This window comes from Bombus vancouverensis, chromosome 6 (genome assembly GCF_051014615.1).
Source record: "Bombus vancouverensis nearcticus chromosome 6, iyBomVanc1_principal, whole genome shotgun sequence".
Taxonomy (NCBI): Eukaryota; Metazoa; Arthropoda; class Insecta; order Hymenoptera; family Apidae; genus Bombus; species Bombus vancouverensis.
This window is the reverse complement of record NC_134916.1, coordinates 1,123,599-1,148,039: the sequence shown is the minus strand read 5'-3', so window position 1 is coordinate 1,148,039 and position 24,441 is coordinate 1,123,599. Positions and strand designations below refer to the sequence as shown.

At 31.7% G+C, this 24,441-nt stretch overlaps 2 protein-coding genes and 1 long non-coding RNA gene across 5 annotated transcripts; 1 reads left to right on the top strand and 2 right to left on the bottom strand.

Moving 5' to 3' along the window:
• On the bottom strand, positions 1–19,465 carry LOC117161316 (serine/threonine-protein kinase PLK1). Of its 2 annotated transcripts, none has more exons than XM_033342753.2 (8): positions 18,063–19,465; positions 8,529–8,633; positions 7,719–7,835; positions 5,381–5,595; positions 3,892–4,315; positions 2,821–3,254; positions 2,401–2,534; positions 1–1,570 (listed from the first exon to the last, which is right to left on the bottom strand). In XM_033342753.2, exons 1-8 carry the CDS (start codon positions 18,861–18,863, stop codon positions 1,227–1,229), a joined length of 2,574 nt encoding a protein of 857 aa, XP_033198644.1. In that variant the 5' UTR covers positions 18,864–19,465; the 3' UTR covers positions 1–1,226. The 2 variants fall into 2 exon arrangements, with proteins under 2 accessions (XP_033198644.1, XP_033198645.1); XM_033342754.2 differs by having other exon boundaries at positions 2,401–2,531.
• Positions 10,800–18,012, bottom strand: LOC143302858 (uncharacterized). Its single transcript, XR_013058681.1, has 3 exons — positions 12,903–18,012; positions 12,512–12,697; positions 10,800–11,195 (listed from the first exon to the last, which is right to left on the bottom strand). It is a non-coding gene; the product is annotated as an uncharacterized LOC143302858 (long non-coding RNA).
• Positions 19,466–21,192: 1,727 nt separating the features above from the next.
• Plekhm1 (Pleckstrin homology and RUN domain containing M1) lies at positions 21,193–24,034 on the top strand. 2 transcript variants are annotated; one of them, XM_076619644.1, is made up of 2 exons: positions 21,193–23,733; positions 23,813–24,034. In XM_076619644.1, exons 1-2 carry the CDS (start codon positions 21,784–21,786, stop codon positions 23,867–23,869), a joined length of 2,007 nt encoding a protein of 668 aa, XP_076475759.1. In that variant the 5' UTR covers positions 21,193–21,783; the 3' UTR covers positions 23,870–24,034. The 2 variants fall into 2 exon arrangements, with proteins under 2 accessions (XP_076475759.1, XP_033198581.1); XM_033342690.2 differs by having other exon boundaries at positions 21,197–23,733; positions 23,830–24,034.
• Positions 24,035–24,441: the final 407 nt, after the last annotated feature.

Here is a 24,441-nt window from a genome sequence, read left to right as displayed (position 1 = left end):
TGTGGTCTCATCATTCATTTTATCTAACCTTATACAAAACGTAATATGTACATCACAACTTTGCTACATTTTGTAAAAAAAGAAAGGAAACAAGATAATATCTCTGGATCGAAGAACTCAAACAAACGTCGTCTAACATTCATCTTCATTCCTCATACAATTTCCTTAACTATGCCTATCACGTAGCTTACGTTTAGCTGCACTCGAACTATTTCGAATTTCATAAAATTATGAATCGAATTCATAAGAAATGAATTAGTCGATAAAAATTATATGCGTGAAATGTTGTAATAACTGTTAGATTTCTTCTGTATATGATAGTAAAGAACCTACATAATAGTATTCTATTTTCCATTTTTCAGTTTCTGAATTTTATAGTTTTATTAACTATCTTATTTAATCAATTTTATCATATAAAAATATGTATTACATTGTAAGATTAGTACTCGCTGTTTTTAAACATTTTTTTTCTTAACGTTATGTAGTAATATGCGTTATGTGTATATATTATGTATACATATACTCTTCGTTTAATGTTCGTCAGATACTTTTTAACATCTTAAAAATTTTTTGTAATACGCAGGAATTTTACCATTAATACTACATTTTATTCAGTCAGAAGAACTTTTGTGAAATTAAATGTTTTAATGCAATAAACTCTCGTGTCCTTAAAAATATATTTTTTAGGTACTAATAAAATATTTTGTACATTATAAATATTTTTTCCTATAAAAATTAAATTAGTATTAAATACGTGCGTACATGCGCGCTTTAAAGTTTCATTTATAATATAAATAAACAAAAATATTAATAATCAATATACATAATATCGATGTATGCAATAATTTGATACAAATTAATATATATAGTCCAAATATGTAAATCTAAATAAGTCTGGCACATTGGCAGAGGTATGTATTATGCATATCCCAATTAGATACAGAAGAAATAAAAAACAATAATTAATTTGAAAAACTCGGTTCGAATGACTTTTTTGTTTTTCTATTACTTCTCTATTCTTCAATTTTATTTATAACGAATTATATTGGATAAATTTTAAACATGAAAAATAAAGAACCGTATAAAAAATCGAACGAGCACAGCTAACGAAACAAGAAGTATATATATATAATATTTATATTTATTTTTACTGCAATAATATTTCGCATAAAGTATAAACTTCAATCGTTTAACGAGTAACACACGTTCCGATGTATCTTTGATAGTCAAGCGATTGTGTTATTATGCATTTCTGCAAATTCTTTAGATACTTTGTAAACATAATATAAACGCTCGTAGAGGTCTGCTGTACAGCCAAAATCTCGTATATCGTTTAACCAATATGAAGATGTACGTCTACTGGTATCGATATATGTGATTAGGTGTCCTTTGTTAGAGGATTCTTGCGAGACTACTAATTTTGTATGATCCTCGAAGAAATTCACTTGTAAAAGCGGTACTGACAGTTCCATCATAATGGTCTTGTCAGTTCTTAACCATCTTCTCATTCGCGGTACACAAACGTTTTTTGAGTGTTTTGATGCAACTCGTTGTTTTTTAATTTCACCACCTTAAACACAATGAACAAATAATTCTTATTCTTTACCACCACCCTGCTCTATAATACAACTGTATAATATATATAATAATAGTATATATAATAATAATATATATAATATAGTATGTACACTATAAATAATTATGAGGTTTAATAGAAGCAAAAATTATAAGTAGGAATCATGTATTCATAGAGCTAAAATTACATTGAAAAGGTATTGATTTTTGTAGGTTCCACTTATTGTTTTGCGATACTTGTTGATAGCTACATCTATTCTTTTACATTCTTTGCATCAAATTTTTATATAAAATGTATAATAATTTTTCTGCTTATAATTTTAATATTTTTAATAATTATAATAACTTGGTATTTATAAAACTCGTAAGGTGTAACCTTATTATTACACAAATTATTAAAGTATTAAATTGATGCAATCACACTAGCTGTACTTTTGCACTTCTACCTCTTAAATAGTAATTGCTTCGTAACATTTTTTTTACAAATGAATCTCAATTCAACGGCAAAATATTTGATTAGTCCGTTTTGTATAGTATTTGTAAATTAATACATATTTAATAATTTATTTGTTTGAAAACTACATGTAGCGTTCATTTTTTCATCTTCAAATTTCTTTTTTCGTCAAATTTTTCATCTCTTCAAAACAATGCTAGCGAAACACGAAACTTGTTGAAGGTAGAACATTATTTTTTAATTAGAAAAAGTGTTTAACGTAATCGAACAATATTTTATATCAATCTAATATGTTGAAAGATACAAAAATAGAAAATTGTATGCCATTTATGACACATTTGAAACTAGATGGTATAACACGTATAATTTACCTTCAGTCATAAATTTATCCATGTACTGTGTAAAACGTTGCAATAGTACAAGTTTCTTCTGCAAAGCAGCTGGAACGTCTTCCTCTCTATGATATTTTGTTACTTCATCGTCGGTTGTCACATACTCCACCCTTCTTTGCAAATGGAACCACATTTTTGAATAAGTTAAGCACACGATTAAAAAATGTTTAACCGTTTGTAGTATTATAGAAATTTCTAAATATTACTAATAGCTATTTATTTGCTTTGCTTGCAATTTTTGTTGCAATTACTACTTTTTCTTAAATGAAATATAAAAGCGAAAGGCTTGGATGTCGTAACTATTGTTTAGTGTCTCTATCCAGTTTCTTTCGAAATAGAATTTATTTCAAAGACTTAAAATATAATATATGGTATAATGTTAAAAGAAGAAATACCGACCTTCTGTCATGTGTGTAACTAATTTTTGTATGATCGTTGAATAAAATGCCGACAGATTTATCGGAGAGCTGAAAGCCTAGGCCATACTTGTTGGAATAATCGATCCATTTAGTGATGAACAGAGGTACGACATCCCTTACAGGTGGATGATTACGTAGCTTGTTTCTACATTTAATTTCTGTGACACAGCTTTCTAACGCTTGATGCATTTGCATACTCTGAGCGGTGTATCCCGTTTTCTTATGATCTGGACAAAGAACACTGTTTAATCTTTGTCTGAATTTTGGCACTTTTCGAAATTTTCTGGCTAACCAACTGATCACTTTCGACCCCTTTCGTAAATTTTTCTGGGAAAGATTTGTTTGATGATAATGCTGCTGTGTATGCCGTTGGTCCTGATGCTGTTGAGATTGCTGGATAGTATGAACCTGTAACTGCAATAAAAAAGTTAAATAAATATTGAATGAAATAAAAATATTCTCCTACGATGAAAAATATTTTACTAATTAAAATTAGAACATTATTAGAACAAAATTAGAACAAATATTAGAAATCATCTAACTTTTGATTAATTGCTAAATTCTACATCACACTATAAATGTAATTACTATAGATTCAAACGAAACAAAAATTTTACTTCACCTGGGAAAGTTTGTGGTTTGGATATTATTCAAATATTACTAAAAATAATTTGCTATTTAGGAATTACGACTAAATATTTACTTTTTGCCTTTTGGTACGTGTCTACTGTTGTGTTTAAATATCCAAAAATAAATTACATGTGTACATACAAAATTCTTTAAATTTTGTTTTATGCCGTGTATACATATTAGGTAAACATTGTTAAGTTGTTTCTTTTGTCATATAATTTCTTACCTAAGCCGATATACATACATACATATGTATGTGTATATGTATATATATATATATATGCATGTATGTATTTGTACAACGCAATAGTAAGACCAAAAATATGTAATATTGTAGACGTAGATGTGGAAGGATCTGTGCGACCGGATCTAATAACTCAAGACATGAAAAACGATGTCGTAATACGAATCGGTAATTTACCTGAGTATTATTAAGTTTTTGATTCCTAGACGTTATAGAATTGGATGAAGGCGATGAATCGATTATAGAGGTACGTGGCATTTGGAAACAAGAAATGCGAGGTAAGGAAGTTGGTACATATTCCTTGGTAAGATAAGCATGTTCCTTCACTCTTTCCAAAGACGGCCGAAGTTCAGGATTCGGCTGCAGAAGCCACCTGATGAGATCTTGTCCGTTTCGGCTCGCTATCGAATCGTCAACCTCTCGATAATGATTGTTACATATTCTAGCGTAAGTTTCCTTAAGAGACGCTGTGTCGAAAGGTGGTTGCCCTACCAATAGGGCGTAAAGTATGCATCCGAGCGCCCAAACATCCGCCTCGTAACTGTATGCTTGCTTATACAACACTTCCGGCGCAATGTAATTCGGTGTTCCGCATATCGTCCTGCGCATATAAAAGAAATTATTACGATTTTACTCGTATTAATTATGAAGCTACTTGTTATTCTCAAGCCACACATATGTGTGGCATACGCTCGCGTTGCTGCCGTGTAAATCGAATTACAGAGGAACTCGAAATTGAAATTACTTACCTGATCGGCGTACTTGAGATTATTTTATTCGACTACATAATAATAGGAACGTATTTACGATCGACCAGTTCCATCAAACATTGTAACGTATGCAAAATATTAACAAAATAAATCATGAAAATAGAAATTGCGTCAATTCGAAAATATGAAAAGTATACAGACTGTTAAGGTTAAAAGATAACTATATATGTATACATATATATAGTTATGTATATGTGTAATAGTAATATATGTGCATATATTGTACATATTATATACATATCGGTCAAGAGTTTAAGTTGAATGTAAATTAGTATTCTACCAGCGTAACAAATCAGCGAAAGTTCCTATGTTTAAACGTGGTTCTCTTAATTTATATGTATAATAAATGTAAGGAACATATAAATATAAGTATGTATGTGTATTACTTTTTTTTTTATTATTTCCTGTATTCTCAGTATATATATAATATATTGAATTATACTTGAATTATACCTATACTTGGATATCAACTTACTGACAATGAGCTGTTTTCTTGCATCACATATAAATAAATAAATAAATAAATAAATATATATATAAGTCTTTTACAAAATATTCATAACTTTTTAATTGCAATAACTTTTCATCGTTCATAGGGAACTATTCATATCGAAGCACTTAATATCATTAGTATTATTTAGGTAGTTTCTCAAAATTCTAGTTACTTTTAAATGTGCAGTCGATTAAATATGCTCTGACTAATCAACAAGAGAGAGAAATTTGATAATCTTTAGGAAAACGAAATAATTCACTGTGCATGCAGTTTCTCGTATTTTGGGCCAAGTTCTACGTAGGTATGGCGTAATAATAATAATATATAATAATAATATATAATAATAATAATAATAATAATAATAATAATAATAAATGATTAAGAAAGATCGAGGATAACTTACACCCGTCTGCACTGTCCGTCAAGCCTTGTCGCCAGTCCAAAGTCCCCGATCTTGACAATCATACGGTCCGATAGGAACATATTACCTGGCTTCAAATCTCGATGAACAACTTTCTGAGAGTGAATATACGCAACGCCCGTTACCATTTGTTTCATGTAATAGCGTGCTTCCGGCTCCGTAACTTTGCCACGGTACTTGAGCACATGCATCAAGCTCTGTCAAACAAAAGTGACTTAGTTTTAACTTAATTTAACAGTTAACGCAAAGGCTTAATGTGGGATAAATCATGGATCATTTAGAGATCTTTGACGCTTGTCTTCTAAATATCTCTGATAATTGATAATACAGCGCAATTCACAATATTTTGAATGTCAATTGAATTCACTTATCTGAACGCAACTCCCGTTACAGACGCGCGCGTGCATACACACACGTGTAATATTTTATCTATATATTATACCTATATATAACAGGTATAATAATATTTCTGTTTAATGCTTTGACGAAATGAATTAACTTCTAAGAAAGTAAAAGCGTCGAGAAATCTGTCCGGAGGTAAATATGAAAACAATTTCAAGTTATTCTTTATAGGAAAATTATTTGAACTCTTAATTATAGCGGTAATACCTATTTTATTTTGTATTTTACTAATTTATTTAATTTGGATAATACATTACATCATGCCGTATCTATATCGTATATCATTATAGATACAAAGTTAACGAATATTAAATATTGCACTCTGGCAATAAAATAAGTACAGAAGACGTGGCACATTGTCGGTATTTCGACTAATTAACGTTCGAGAAAATGTGATCACAAAGAAGCAAAAGTATGCGATTTCGTGTTATAGTTAATGATGCATAGTGTAAATCGGAGATTTTCGTTCGGAGTTAGCTTTGAGAGTTTACGACGCGACGGGTCGTTAGTTCGTTGCAAAGGAAACGTCCCATGGAAACGTATGTATATATGTACGTACGTTCGCGTTGCTCACATTACGGATAATTGTTATTGTTACGTTGTTCGAAATTAGTAACTTATTCGTAAACGCTATTTTCTCTTTCGCTGAAATGGAAAAGGGTGGCAATTCGCTATGCTGTCTAGTCAAAATCTAAATGAATTTTACATAGAGACAAACTTTCCGATTGTAATTTAGCCATATAAGTGCGGGTCGGTAGTTATCTAGACAAGCTTCAAAAATCGTGGCATGAATTGAATAAATTTTTGCATAGGGAAAAGCAAAATATTAGTCTAAATTCGAGTCTTAATTGCATTTTTAAGTCTTTTATATTTGTTGAATGATAATTTAATATTTAGCAGATCATCTTCTTAGTATTTCAGCGGCAGTTTCCCCCTTAATATGTTCTTATGTTGTAAACTATTCGTATGTTGTTGTTGTTGTTGTTGTTGTTGTTATTGTTATTATAGAGAACAGTTTCTCAATGATATCTTAGATAAAGAAATTATTATAATATCAGCAATGTTGACGATTTTTTAGAAGCTAACGATAATCGATCTGCGATTAGTTGAAGTTAAAGTTAACGGACCAGCACATCCTAACGTAACGGTATAAACAAGTGAACGATTAGTCATGGATGATAGTGTAACTAAGTGCTAGTTCTCTTTCCTGCTCACACGAAAATCTGATGCTTGTGGTTTGTGGTTTCATCTAACAATTCTAACTCTAGCCAACATATATATGTACATACATATAACAATGATACGCGTTACACGAAACGAAATATGTACATGCATAGTGAAAATAAAAGTTGCCAAAGATTATCCAGAGGAAATTCTAATTAATGTTTACGGTTGCATGTTGATATGAATTTAGTGTCAATAACACATATAATGTATTAACTTTTAACAGATACATACTATTTTATAAGACAAGGTCTATAGAGAAGATCTACACAAAGTATTGCACATTATTTTTCGAGTACCTGTTGTCGGAAAGGTTGACAAATCTTCCTGAAAAGCCGAGAAAGAAGAAATATGTACATGGTAGGTTTCAGGATGAAGATTGCACAAGGCGTTAAAGAAAAGAACAGCGGAACAATTTTATTTCTTTATGAGGATTATAAATTGTTGCACGGTTAACCCTAAGCTCCAAGTGTTGAGTGAGCTCCTCGTAATCTTTCTGACTAACATAAAAGCGAGGTTTTATTTAACGTAACAGGCAAGCGAACTTGCCTTGCAACGGAGATCGACTCGACTTGACTCGAAAGCAAGAAGGTTGGAAAATTCTTGCAAACGTATAGAAAGAATATGTCGTAGGAAAGTGTACAGTGTACAGTGTACAACAGGAAGGTAGGTATACAAGACATACGATAGGTACCTTTCGAGGACAGGCTTCTAGAAGCATATACACATTAAGGTTATCCTCAAAGTAGTGATGCAGCTGGACAACGTTCACGTGATTCAGCTCTTTGTGGATCATAATCTCGCGTGCGATCTACAAGTAATAGATCATTATTAAACTCGCGACCATCTCTGACCACCTGCAAAACTTCAAATGATTATCTTAGTGACGGTCTTTGCCCAATTTAGCTGCTTCAAAGTAGTTTATATATATTATAAATTAAGCACGCCTACTATTATTATATCTAAATCTTATCTAAATTTTATCTAAATTTTACCTAATTTTAGATAAAAGCAGCAAGTAAATTGTAATAAACAAATGTCTTTGCACGTTTCCTTACTTTGCTTCATATTACATACGTACTTTCTAAAAAGTGAAAATTATAAATATGTATACGTATTATGACATGTTTGCATAATACCCTTGAATGGTGGAGATTTGTGGTTTTTTGAACACAAAAATTTTATTAATAGTCCCATAATTGAAGAATATGCTATTGATTCCAAAAATGCTTTGGAACGCAACCAAATAACCGTTACGCACTTGCCGACTCTTTAAAAAGAATGTCACCTTCATGATGTCAGAAAATTTTAAATTTTACGAAAGAAACTTGATACTAAATAAGCGTTATCAACTATATACGAGTTATAATGCATAATGAGTTCTATCGAACAGTGTAATTATAGTGTTATATAAAGATATAAATTACTTTTATACTGATTAAAAAAATCATTAAAAAAAAAAAATTGAGATATAAGTATGTACGTACATATGTAGAATACAAACCTTCTGCATATGAATTTTTTGCATCCGATTCTTCCGAATAATTTTGCAGGCATATTCATTTCCATTACTGACATCGGTCATGAGAAAAACTTTGGCAAATCCACCCTGAAAATAATACAAAAACACGCAGATAATAATTTATTTCATATCTTATGAAGAGATAGGTATAATTACATAATTACATGTACTTATGTATACCTATAGATTATATTACGTAATAACGTACACTGTAAATCACATATCTAATATGTGATTTGTGATATAATCGTTTTTATCGTTGAATCTATCATAAATCCGATTTCAACTTAAATTAATTACGTATTTGCTGATGAAGAAACAATTAGCAGCTAGATAGAATTTGTTTTTTTTTTTTTTTTGCTTTACTAAGACATATGAACGTATGAAATAAATTTGTAGTGAAATTATAGAGCTAGAAAAGACGGGATGCGTTGCTTACAATCTACGATAAACAGAATTTAAGTTTCTCAATCTGATCGCAAGAGACTTTAGGATCAGAGTATATATCTGAATTAAAGAAAATATTCAAATAGGTAGAAATTCAAAAAATTTAAAAAAAAGAGACATAGGGGAAAATAGTCATGCGTTTAAAATTTAAGCTTATAATTCAAGTTCACGTTAGATTCTACAGTTTCACCTGTAACATCCATTTCAGCTTCTCGGAGTGAAAGGTTTTCTCTTTTAGGGGCATTTGCTTTCGTGCTGCTACGAGAATATCTTTAAATTATCTTTTATTGCTTTGCTACGGTAGCTTTAACGTTTAGCGAGAAGGAAAGTAAAAACAGCCGTCACGACGCGACATAGCATTCACAGCATTTGCAAATCATTTTCCTTCCTTCTGGGACACTTTTACCTCAACTAAATAATATAAACATTGCGTTATTCTTAGCAACAACCGACTTTCCACTCTTCTTTTAACTTTTCATCAAAAAGAATGATTTTACGAATGTTTACGAAGTTTTCTTTTACGAATGTAAATAAATGACCTTTTATTTTCGATACAGTAAGCGTAATTCTTACCTACGTTCTTTTCATTGCAATAGCTTCTAAAAATTTCTGTTACAACAATTAACGACTTTTAATTAGTTTAAATCGTTTGGTATTAAGAATCCCCCCAGTCGCAGTTTACTAAGAGGAAAACTAAAGTAACGCTGAAATAGCACAGGAACAAAGACCTAGAAACAGTAAAAACGTGAGAAACTACAGAGCGGGAAATTCTTGTAGCGTCTAGGCCGTGATCCGTGATCCGTGATCCGCGATCGTCACGCAATTTAAATTATCTTTGCCGGTAACCATAACCGCTGCCCTGACGTATTTACATCTGATCTTTGCTCAGGGTCAGAAAACGAACCGTTCGCGCACCAGCCTGGCGACGCGAATTTTTTACTTGTTTACGTCAAAATACGATGTAAAATAATATACGATGATGATAAATGGAGCAAACGAACAAAACGAACGTTCGGAAAATATTGAAACAAATGAAAGAGCGAAGGCCAAATTTGGTTTGTAGCATTTGCCGCTCCGCTAAATTTATAAATTTCAGGAAGAAAATGAATATTTCGCGTTTATTTGTTCCATGAAGAAGTTTTCGATAATACAAAAATAATTTTTATTTATATCGAAATTCTCCAGCAATGTTCTCTATATGTACAAGATATTAATAACAATTAATATCTTAAATGTCTCGACTGATCCGTTATAAAAATATTATTTGAAGAAAATCTGCTATAGCTATGACAGTTATGACAATATTGTTCTTGTGCTCAATTCGATCAATAACTTGGTACTAAACTAAACTTTCAAGAATAATTTACTATAGATCGTAGATTTTAGGTACTAGCTAAGCCAACCACGTAAGTACGGTTTAAAGCATTTATGGCTTGTTTAATAACAGTCGTACGTTTATTTTTAAGTATCCTCCGTAGTCTTCTAAAAATACATTACCAATGCATATTTGTAGTCCATACAACTGCGTTGCTGCATGGATAAAAAGCAATCACTGCCTTTCGTTTCTGTTTAATCATTTAACGGAATGGACCACCATGAATTTGAAAATAAATTGCCGCGCAGCTTCGACGGTACAGAAAAACGGCTGCTATGTTTATGTTTGCGACTAGAAATAATATATCAATGCCCTTTGAAAATACACGGTTTTTATTAAGAATTCAGTTTTATTTTATATCGATATAAATATGTATAACGTGTATTATACAAGTGTTCATAGGCCTGTTTATAAAAACACTAGAAAGCAAGTCGAATACCTAGTTGATCTAACACTAACATAAGTCTAGCTATATATGTATATACGTATGTATACATGTATGTATTTGACAAAATCTTAGATTATTCGAACGATATCAATGTCTTTTATTTCGAGATAAGGTGTAGATGACATTTTCACGTGCATACTCATCTAAATATACGTATCAATTTGACAAACTGCCAGAACAGTTTCTATTTACTGTTAAATAAGAAGGGCACAAGATTTGAATTACATCTTACATCTACTCTACGTCTAGCTGTCTACCTTTGATATTAGAAATGTTTGAATTTTATATTTTCTTTACCTTTCTTTTATCTTATGCCGATTTTCACCTTCACTTTCGTCTCAAGATTATCCTTTTCCTTTTCAAGTCAACTTACCACTTTCTAAACATATTGAAAATAATTATTCAGATAACACTGATAGTTGACTGAAAATTGTTAACATATTGAAAGCAACAGTAGAATAGAAAGTTACGAGACAAACACAACTATTTAAAATAATTTCAACTTTTAATTTTAGCGGATTATCCTGGTCTCTACAAAATGTAAATTATCTTTCAGTTTCTACTTGAATAAAATATTGCTTCTTTTTCTCACTCCAAGTGATCAATAATAACGAATATACATATATTATATGTGCATAGATATACGTACTATATATGTATGAGCGCTCAATAGTCAATAGATAAACGATAAAGTAAAATGCTTGGGAAGGAAAAGCTTTTCATTAAATTGACCTTGACCTATCGAAGAAGAAATGTTACTCTATCTTCCAAATTACATACTACTTGAATAATAAAAATGAATGTCTCGAACTATCGACTTATTTGAAAAATATCGGATTGATTTTTTTTATTAAAAACCTCTCGGTGTGATCTTGTGGTAATCGGTTTAACTATTTATATGTAGGATTTTTATTTTTTAAGATTATTTGTATATCCTTCCAATAAAAAGGGAGTTAGTTATGATGTTACGATAGTCCGAACTTCTGTATAAGGACATGTGGCAAAAACAAGAGACGCAAAAAGTAAATGAAACGTAGATAAAATGATTTCTTTACAATCGAATTAATAAGCTATATTACGTGCATTCCATAGAAACCGGTCGCGCAGATTTTCTCCTTCAAGTTGATGCATACCTATATAGACCGTTTAAATCTAAGATCTCTACCCCTTTACACTTCACACCTTACATTACAATTACACCATCGTACATCGATACAAACGAAACTTCCCAAGCGGACGCATGAAGCTAAATTGCTTCCATATGACAAAATCAACTCTTTCCTTCGCGTAACGCTATCTATATAGATACATATGTTCTACATAGCGTACTTATGTGATACGAATATCATGTGATAATTATAATTAAACTTGAAACTCGAGTAACGATGAAAGCTATATACATGTACAGCGACAAGAATAATTATAAACCCAGTCCGATTTTTACATTTTTCATAATATTAATACGAAGTTTAACAAAATCATTTATATAATTTAATATTATAATGTAAAACAAAGCTGAAGAAAAAATTGAATTTTGCTTTATAATTGTGTTTTTGGCTGTAAAGGGGTAAAAGAAGTTAAACTCCATGTTAATTTTGTTACCTTTCCGTTTTAATAATTAGTGGATTCCCCTTTGCTTTTGATTACTTTCATTAATCTGCTAGGTACACTATCCGTTAGTAAGTAAATACTTACAGTTTCTAAAAGCTGGCTATGATAATAATTCCGAAATCTTGAAACCACTTTTTTGTAGTGGCAGCTGACTATGAATGGGAGCAATGTCTTGTTGAAAAATTGTCCTTTTATCTTCTATTTCGGTTACGAAAAGCAATAGAGTTCGTCATGTATCATCTCCTGATATCCTATAGTGTTCAATTTAGCCTTTACAAAAATAATCTCTCTTAACATATTCAGGTATGGACAATGATAACGCAAAAATGTTTTTGTGTTTAGAATTATTCGCAGCACTGTATATACACATGTATATTAATATATATATATATATATATATATATATATATATATATATTATATATATCATATACATACGATATATTATATTACATATTACAATAATAGTACTTACTTAAAAAATTGTTACATTCCTCTACTGCGTAGCTTGATCCCCCCTTTACCAAAAGATCCACCCTTTATGCAAAAGATCAACATTGCCAGTTTAGTCATTGTATAGGTTGCTTTTGAAAAACATTTTTTACATTCATGCGAAAGCTGGAATGCAAACTTAAACCCGTACAAATTTTACTTAACTAAAGAATTTTTAAGTATTTAATAATAATATATTGAACATATTCGAATTAACGGTAGATTTTTAATCGTATATTTTCAATATTACACCTTTGAATATTTAATCGTAACTTTTACAAAAACAAAATATCGGTTAAAACACGACGTACTTCTTTTTCATAAAAGTATTGAAAATGTTCATTGAAAAACCTTGTTATATTATATTTCCTTAAATAAAGATACTTTTTCATTTTGCGTGAAATTTCCTAGAGGTTAATAAACTTGAACAATCTGACTTTATCGTCTAAATTCATTATGGTTTCGTGGTTGCATTTAAATAAAATGACAGAAAGGAATCTGAAAACAAGTTGTAGCAATATTATGATCTAATGAAAGGAACGTCGTACAAATTTTTATTTGAAATTACATACAATCTTGTTTGTTGCATAGTAGGTATATCTCATAGTGTCGCTGTTAAATCGCGTACGGTTGATTTTACCGAATGAATTGTCATCCAAGAGCTTCTGATTATTCATTTCACAGAGAACTTGATAGAATCGAAACACACGTGACTTAATTAATCAATATAAATATTATATTGCCGATAGAAATATATACATATTGTATAACCAAACTTACGTCAATAATTTGAAACGATTTATTGTTACATATAATCCAATTAATTTAGCGAAGAATCCGTAACAAAAGAACAAATTCTATTCTTATATTTTTTTACATCTACATCCTTCCTTTCTGAAATTGTTTATCTTCTTCAAAAGGCTCATAAAAAAGCACAGAATAAATGTCAATGTAAGAGTTATCACAAATTCCATACAAGTAGCATTTCGTCAGACATAATACAATATCCGCAGCCCTCTAAGTAACTTCAAATGAAAAACGTTTATGTACACATACATATGCATGTATATTTATATTAGGCTGAACGTTCTTCGATTATCGATTCTACACTAGTTTTTTATCTCTATTACTCGTTTCTATAATCAGAACAAGATATTTGTATACATAATGTTATAGCATCAGCCTCGATACTTAATCAGTAATTGAAAGGTTTGCCCGATCATTTTTGTCGTTTTAAGACCTTTTAAAAATAAAGCATCAGTACCAACATATTGACCATAAGGAACATTTTATAGATAGGTATAAATTGATCAATCGCAACAAATATTAAAATGTTTTAAGCACTTTTAGTTTCCGTACAGTAGGTAACAAACACGATAAACGATCCAGACGCCAGAGATCATTTACCAAAGATCATTAATAATAAGTCGTTGCTAACTACTTAATAAAGACGATCAGTACTAAAATTACCAAATAAATAAATATTTAATTATTTAAGAAGAAAGAAAAGTCGTCTTAATAAAAAAAAAAATTGTAAAATAACAAACGTGAAACGTAATCACGCTCATTCATTTCGAAAATGACTAAACCCCTTCAGTATTCAGTATTCAGTAATAGTCTTTTGTCTTTCTAAATTAATAGTTTGCGTAATCTCGAATTAAGTTAATTTAATCCTAAACAGATTTTCATCGGGTAAACGATTATAAAGAAGATGTAAGTACCTATATATGTAAGTTTGTCAACTGCCAACCTAAATAAATAAATAAGACGCGATTGTTTTACAACACGGTTGTTTTATCAGTTGATAATATAAATTACACATATGGGTATACGGTTATAAAGTAATCTGTAAGTTACTTGTTAAAATAATTTTTTTGTGATAATAAATTTTGATAGATAAAATATAAACCTACGACCTATATAAATACATATATGTATGCTTACTAAAAACTTTTACTTGAAACTCGTTCAGAGTTCAAGTTAAATTACAAGTCATAAGGTTAACAAGTCATGCGACATTTAATTAAGAAAATCGCGTTCACACATGAAAATTTTCATTTGTAGGTTGTCAGACATTTTTCCTTCTCATTAAGGAAAGTTCGACACAAACAAATTAATCACACGGCATAACGATACTAAACATTTTATTAACATAAACTATTACTTATATATATAATAAGTAATTTCAAAAGAATATTGAAGACGACACTTGCATAGCGAGTGCCGATATGACAGTTCGAGATAACATGAATAGCAAATTATAGACAACTTAATTTGACCATGCACATTCCTACTCTTTGTACAATTTCAAATAGAAAATAAATTCCCAAGGAAGTACCATCTATGAAATTAATTTAATAGACACCAGCAACTCCAACTTCCATAGAAATGATGAGAACTGCGTACATATTTTATGCATGTGAACGCCTACGAAGAAAAAAGCAATTGCAGGAGAAAGGAACGAGTAAGGTGGAACAGAGAAAGGAGAGGAAGAGGCCCATCTGTTGAACTTATCCTCATGGTTGCACCACAAATACACCAACAGCCAAGATGCACATATATATTGTATATCTATTGTATATATCCACGTACATACATACATACATATGTAGCGGACAATCTGTGCAAGGCGCAAATGTCAGTGACACGTGTATACGACGTGTACGTATAGGCAAAAGTAGACTTTGCATAGTTGAAAATAATTACTAAATAAGTATAATTAAACAACTTACAATTAGTTAGATGATCCGTAAAGCATTACTTACGTCTTAAAGTATAATAATTACTTTGCAATAAATATCTCAATTAATCTTCGCTAACAAGTTATTTTCCTTCTGTCTTATTTCAAACACAGAAATTCGCTGATTAAATCAAAATTACTTTATCATTAGGTTTACCTTTATATGTAATATAGCATTACCTTGAACAATTACAATCATCAACAACAAATACTCAAATTTATTACATATTTTCGATATTGCTTTTTATTGTATTTTTATGTTCTTTAGTATGTCTAAATAAAATTTAATGGCAATGTTATTATATATCGCTTATTGTACAGCTTATCGACTGAAAAGTTATTCTTGTATAAAAGTAGCGATCTTCATAATTTTAAAAAAGTAATACACAAGTATATGTACATATATAAAAAGGATAATATTGCACTCATAATAGATCATCTCATTTGCCTGTGTTTCAATGAAAAGTCAATGCGAATCTATTATAGCTTCTATATAATTTGTTAGCAAGTAAGACAGAAATGTATCCGACAGAAATGTTTCCAGGATAAGAGGCACGAATTCGTTCCTTTTAAGCTCGGTCTCCGTAACAAGCCGCTGACATATTCACAACCAGTCGAAAATAATAAAGTAATGGTGCAAACTAAATTACATAGATGTAGGTCGAAAGGCATGGAAAGGTGAAAATATCAGAAGTAAGTTTCCATGAAACATCGAAATCATCGAAGAGCAAGCTATGTACATATAACGGAGAGCTTGATTTCTAACATAAAATGCAAGTCAGACAGAGTAACGTCCGAGTAATCGGGATGACGAAACAACGACCGGTTTTCTCGAGTAGAGGATACATAGAGGATACACAGTTTGAGTTTCAGAGTATATACATACATTGTACATCCTCTGAAATCGTCTGTCTCTCTCTTTCCTCTTTCCCGTTGACAAGAACGACGAGAAGCCTCGCAAACTCGCATCTTGCTACCGATCGATCGCACCGCACCAGCCAGAGACAAAGAATATTCCTTACAACTACAAGCTGTGAACGTGAACCGATGCCGATCGATCCTCACCGATGCTCTTCAGATATTTAGAATTTTTATCAGATTTCGCTTGCCAAATGTCGTAAAATCACTCCATCAGGATTCAGGAACATCAAGAAGATTACGTAATCGTAATATAATACATGCGAGATACGCTTCGATCGACACGAGATGAAGATTTTGAAGATTTCAATTCAATTATGATCGTTTTTCCCTTGAACTCTTTACAATTTACATATTTACTTATCATTAGTGTAGACTTAGACATTGTAGATCATTGCTTCTTTCACGATTCTTTGCTTATCATAAGCTTCCTTTGAAATAAATAGGTTCCACTATGGCAACAGAACGTTCTCTAAACATTTTACATTAAAATTGTTGATAAGCAAAAACGGATACCAAGTGGTTCCTTCGATTTTCGCTTTTCGAGCATTCAGAATATAATTAATCATTGGGAAACAAACACAAGGTTATATCTCGCTATGATATATAGAATGCAATTAAGAGACAACTAGACCCATACAACTACAATCAGATGATACGGTAAACGGAATTGAAATTATAATTTCGTAAAATAACGAATTAGTAGGTACTATATACTACGTATAGTATATAGCGTATGGAAAGTGTTATAGAAAGATAAGTACTAGTATTTAACGAAATATGAACTGCTTACGATGTTGGCAACACGAGAAATTAGTAATCAAGTAAACGAAAAACAAAGATCTAAGACGAGTTACCAATGTGACCTCATAGTACCAACGATGTATATATACACAAATATGCACAAATGTATATACACATACAAAATATTCTCATATCTAAACATCTTAAGTGTACTTGTTAATTGACTAATAACATATGTGTGTAAATACTTACTTGGTACAGTTGGTAACTAATCGTATTTAGATTTTAAATCATATTACTCAGTAAGGTAATTTAGTGTTTCTAATTAACCATCGACCACTTCATATATTTTCTGCTCTTCAATCTAAATACTAAATTACCAAATGTAAACAAGAATTTCGAAATACTCAAATTTATCTTATATTTATGTTTTCATGTCGTAACAAAGAGACAGCATTGGGCATTGTAACATAGAGCATTGTAAGTAGCAGACGTAAATAATCACCATAATAGTAATCTTAATATCAAAATATGTATATCAATTTAAGCAGCAACCAACAAAAACGAATGTTGCGCGTTACACACCATATTCTCAATGTTATTAAACATAATTGTTGTGAATAATCACGTAAAAATTAGAGACTAAATCTTTAAAATTAGGAAACCTTACTTGAGGTAAGGATAGGGAAGAAAAACCGATATTCGACAGGTGTTTGCCTTTTATTTGTGTAAGGTTTTTACCTTGCCAAGAAGTTGTCCCTTGTAATAGGCATTTCCTTGAACCGGGTCGACAACGTAATCCAACTCCTCTTCCGCGGAATTGTTCCAGGAAGATGTGGAAGGTCCTGCCGTGATCACGCTGGTTGTTCTTATCAAAGACGAGGCGGTATTACCAAGACGACTTCCACTGACCGAACAAGTTACGTTGTTGGTACTGGTGGTAGTAGTGACGATCGCGACGTTATTCGTCGACGAGGAAACATCTTGCACGTTGTTGTCACCTCTGGAATATAGTTGCACGGAAGAAGCATAAATAAGTGTCGATGTGCGCGTGGTGATGCAAGTGGTTTCCTCGCCGTTTCTTTTGTAAATATCGACGACACCATTTTCCCTCGGTGCCTCGAGAAGACAGCTAGGATGTGCAGAGTACGTCGAAATATCTACGTCCAAGGGTAACGAGGTCGCACCGTATTTCCGACTCTTTCGACGAACGAGGCTCTGCAAGGATGCGGAAACCTTGGAAAAGCTCTGACGTGATCCATTATTTACGGACCTGCTACTACCAGCTGATTCGATATTCTTTTTCCAACACTCGGACTCGAGGATAGTTTTAGTTTTAACCGTCTCGTTGCTTTCCTCCTGACACCGACCAACGACCTCCGCCTCTAACAAACGACAAGCTGTTGTTTCGGTATGCAACTCGCCAGGGATCGTCTCCAAGAGGAGACTTTTATTGCTCGTTTCGTATTCTCTCGGAGGCGATGAACTCCCGACTTCCACCTCGAGCGTGTTCGAAGGTAACATCTCTACTTCTACGTTCATTTAACGATGCCCTACAGTTTCGAAGACCTTGCGTCTATAGTCTGTAGTCTCTAGTCTATAGTCTATAGCAAGATATTTTTACTTTTCTTCAAGAAATCAATTATTCAGCGCACCCTGAACGACGTAACAACGATTCTCTTCTGCTCCTCCTCCTCCTTCTCCTCCTCCTCCTCCTCCTTCCTCTTCTTCTTTTTCTTCTTTTGCTGCTGCTACTGCCACCGCTGCAACGCGTTTTTCCGCCAACTTATACACTATGATATTACATTCCCTTGTTCTGCGGGATGTCATGTTATATTTGATTTTGGCATTTAACACAGACAACGCCTACTTCTTCACATCCATGACATACGAGCACTCTGAGATCGCTCGATAACGGTGTCGCGACATTAAACACTGTCAAACAACTTATCTGTTATTAAAAGAGCAAGCGTTTCCAATACAACTTCCAAATGTCAATTGGCAAACAGTATTCGGAACCGCGTACGGGTTGAAACAAAACGCACACGCTCTCTTATCATCGATCAACCAGTAACGATTACATATACAACACAGACCAACATCTTGACCAGTCGAATCATCACTGTTCCGCGCGCAGCGCGCACCGACCAAACGACCAGACACCCTACGTCTCTGTCCTCCCCACTACTTCCACCACCTGACCTCTCATTGTCAGTGCCGTAAATAAAAACGACGTTGCTTTGACATTTTCCGCCTGCATACCGTAATCCTTAAAAATTTTTTTTTTTGTTCCTATACCCATGGTCCGTACGCCTCAACGTTTTGTATTACGATAGAACTTTTGATCTACAACTACGCTTTTTTCTCTTATTATTAACACGAAATATTATTTTTCAAGAATAAATAAAACACTTGAATTTCTTACATATATTCAATTACATTATATTTCATGAAAAGTCAAAAATATAAATATGCTCCCATGCAAATCATTTTTCGCTCCAAAATTATATTCTGCCAGCTTTGTAACTTAATAAAATACCATAAAGGCACCTCACCTATACACCAGTAACTCGTGAGAAAATGTATTGTTTCTTGTTTCTAATGTGTAGAAGGGAAATGCCGACATCGGGGCACTATTCTTTTATTTGCAGAAAGAAAATTGTTTAAATTTACAATGTAATATATACATTTTTATCATACTCTACATCCTACATTATCAGATTTCTTAACATTTCTTGACGTTTCCTCAAAATGTTATAGGGAAAATGTATTAATGCATTTGATAATGCAATTGATATTTCGAAAGCAATGCACTTCATATACATTCACAACGTTCATTTCCTTAATAAGGTTCAGAATAAAAGTTTGGAAATATGCAATAATAAGGCCATATGCAATAATAATCAATAGAATGCTACGGCCCTGATTCTAGTATTTGCTTCGCTGTCCTCGTGTTCAACTTGCTTACTTTTTTCCTCTGTCTCTCTTCTTTACCATACCAGAACTCTACCGCCGTCAAACTAAGAACACTTCAGAACACTCATTGTCCTATCATGCGTATTCGGTATTCGGTCGTTCACACAAGTATGTATGTACGTACATATACCTGTTCCAACATTTGAGATACTCTAAGCTAAATGCATATCTAAATATAGAGGAACGGTGTAGCAATGGAAACTTGATTATAGAATCTAAAGCAACTCCCATATATTTGATAAATTAATTTTTTTCTAAGACTGTTTAATGCTTGTCCGATATTTCAGAAACTGATTCCAGTGATAAAATCTTGGTAACGTTCTTGCACAATGAACCTAATTGTGTACAAACATAAAATTCAATAGATTTCCATAATATATGAAAAGAAATATGCATAGGAAAAAAACATTACTCGCGGTAAGGAAATATGTATAGTCAAATTATATGCCATTTACTATTACTTACTATGCCATAATATTATTTCTTACATTTCTTATTTATTATATCTATTTTCCAATTTCTATTGCAATTTAAATTTTGATGGCAAATTATTGAAATTAAGAACATCATTTAAAGAATATAAAGCTATAATTTTGCTTCAAAGATTTTAGTATTATAAATACTGATCTATAAACAAAACGAAAATTTTAACTATAAACTGTAATAATCATTCCTTTTTATTGAAATAAGTAAAACGTATTACCATAGTAAATGAAACGAATTGTCATCTACTACATCTACCGATCAATGAATTAATGAAACAAATAACTACAATACCATTTGTTAAATATTTACTATTAACATATTAAAGCACATTTATTGATACTTAATTAATATTACTAGCTTGTATTAAAAACATTTTCGAATATATATATCAATGTCAAATGTCACCACTAGCTGATACAGCACACATTGATGTATATCAGCGCAATCTATCGCTTTGATACGTATTACTATCAAAGAAAACTACGAAGCTGACGGAAATGCTGCTGATTCATAATCTGTGTATAAGAATACCCAAGGAATGTTTCAAGTGTCAGAAAGTAACGAATCATCATTATGTTAAAAATTGATTTAGTTGTTCGTATCTTAAGATAATGCTTGTAAATTTTTAAGTTAAATATAAAGTAAACACGGTTAAATAGTTTGTTATTGTGTGATGTAACCTATTTCTCACACATTCATCAAGAGATTACGTTGTCATGCGTTATTACTGGTTCGAAGTTCGCGTGCTTTTCTTATCACGTTGTGATTTGTATTTTTTCTGACCGTACTTCCTTGTTTCTTTGTTAGTATCAGCGTAATGTACGAGTTCTGCCAATGTAATTTACATAATATCTACTACGTCTCATTACCACAGTTAGTGATTTCATCGAGTTACCTTCTAAAATTTAGGTAACTTTTTCTATTATAATCACAAAGATGCTTGAAAGAGCAAACTATAATAGCGCAACTACTACTCTTGTGAAACGTCAAATTCGAAAAGATGAATTCGTTTTTGAAAACAGTCAATCCAATGATGAACAAGAGAATTGTATTAATCAGAGAATCGTTGCAAAAACAGTTAAATATCAGCGTGATGGAAATGCAAAGTGCACCAGGAGTGGAGGAAAACGATGCAGTTGGCAATTGCGACGAAAGTATGACCCTGTGCTCCGTTTTGGAAGCTATCTTCCTACATGGATTAAAAGACAGTCTTTTAAATCGAGTAACAGAAGTTTTAAGCGGCCCAGATTTCAATGCAGTGCCACAGCCAAGTTTTTGGGGTCCGCTGTTGGTATTTTCACATCGACAAATTATAGATCAAATACAAACATTAAGTCAGCTTACGACAGAAGTTGGATATTGCAGAGCTTGGATACGATTAGCTCTAAACGAAGGCCTTTTAGCTAGCTATTTTTGTTCCATTAAAAGAGATAATTCAGCTTTAAAGCCATACTACAATCGATCTGCATTCATTAGAGATACAGACCTTGTTGAAGTTGCACAGAGACTAATTGAAAGTTTAGACAACATATGCTTTAAACTAGCTTGTAATAGTAGCTTATTAAATTTTTGGTCAAATACTCCTCTTCTTTTAGCAGGCATATGGTCACCACCGATGAAATCTTGTCCAATATTTAGTGCAGTAGATATTGCAAAAACAATAACTACAGAATTAACAGATGGTGACAATTTTGATGAAGTTGAAACTGCTAGCTCTATTGGTAGTTTAGGTTCATTTAATTCATCACAGTCTGCTCTTAATAATGCAGGTTGTATCACAGAAGATGAAGCTTTAAAAATTATACTAGCTAATAAGAAATCAAATAACATTGGTATAGATCATTTAACCAATAATTCAAGAGGAACTCCGTCTTTGAAGGAGGAAGAAGAAGAACAGGATTTACAAACAGGAGAAGAAATAGAAAAGGAAATTTCAAATAATGGCAGTCCAAAATATAATACAGAAATTAATATATGCAACAATATTGAAGATTTGGGGGTTGGACATATTGTAGAGAATCATGAAACGTTGCAAAATATTGTTTCAACTACAGTAGGGAATTCATTAATTGGAAGATTAGGTTGGTCTACGTCATTTGAAGATTGTGAATCTTCGTTAACTTCATCTGCAGTATCTCATGACTCTGGAACAAATGCAGCTCGTACTCCTGGTGATGGACCTACGTATGATGCAATTATTCAAAGCTATCATACTGTTGGAAATGCATCAGTCATAGATCTTCAAGAATTTTTAAAAAAATATCCAAAAAAGCAACAATCTAATGATGGAATCAAAATTCAATCAGAAAATAAAGCTGCAATAAATTTTGACGAACAACTGGGTAAACTTCCCAAAGAGGAAGGTTTGGATGTACAAGATTATAGTTGTTTTGAATGTGGCCATGCAATTGGTATGACCTTTTCAAAAGCACATGTTTGCTCTTTCTCTGGTAACTATTATTGTTTAAACTGTATGTCACAAAATGAATATCTAATTCCATCACGAGTAATTCATAATTGGGATTTAAAATGTTACCCTGTTTGCAATAAGGCTGCAGCATATTTACAAGATTGTCCTACGCTACTAGATCTTAAAGTCTTAAATCCACGAATTTATATGGCTGTAGATAGTATGGCACAATTACAATCATTAAGAATTCAATTAAATTTATTAAGAGCTTATTTATTTACATGTCGTGAACCTATAATCGAGTCCTTACAGAAAAAAGTTGCACCTAGAGATTACTTGTATGAACATGTTCATCAATATTCTGTTTCTGACCTTTATGATATATCCAATGGAATTCTTGCACAACAACTGCAGAAAGTAGTAGAATTTGCAAGAAATCATGTTATAAATTGTTGGCTTTGTAGTCAGAAAGGTTTTATATGTGAAATTTGCAATAATCCAAAAGTTATTTATCCTTTTGACATGGAATCTACATACAGAGTGAGTAAATGTTTTTTTTATAATTGTATAAAAATAGTTTAATCTAGCTTAAATAAAATCTAGTTTAATAAGTTATTAGATATTATGTAATTTTAGTGTGGAGCCTGTAATGCAGTATTTCACACAGAATGTTTAAATGCTTATAAACCATGTCCAAAGTGTGAACGGAGACGCAAACGAATGGATCTCCCGCTCTTAGATGTGGGATGTACAGAATTGTCACTGAGTGATGCACCAACATTTTCAGTTGATATAAACTAATAAATAGAATTTTTAATAAATCACGTATTTTTATTTTTTATGTACAAAGTGTTTATAATATTTTCTTCCTTGTAAATTAATTATTGATAGAATATATTTTCATTAAAATTTACTTTTATGAAGTTCAATAATTCAATATTTTATAAGTATATAACAAGTCCAGTTTAAGTGTTAGATATTCAACAAATTATTCTTCAAATATACACGTTATACTCGTTGAATTCATTTTGAAATATTAAAGAAGATGGTGACAGTAGTAATAAAAGTGTATAATTTCACTTGAAAACAGGTCTATATATTTCATTAACTTTCGAGTATGTAATTCAACAGCTTTCATATAAAATATTTTTTGGTATTTTCACTAGTTAAAGAAATACTAATAGCGCGTGTACACTTAAATCAAGAATGGTGTATATTGGCATTATACTTGTAAATAATTGTTATTTC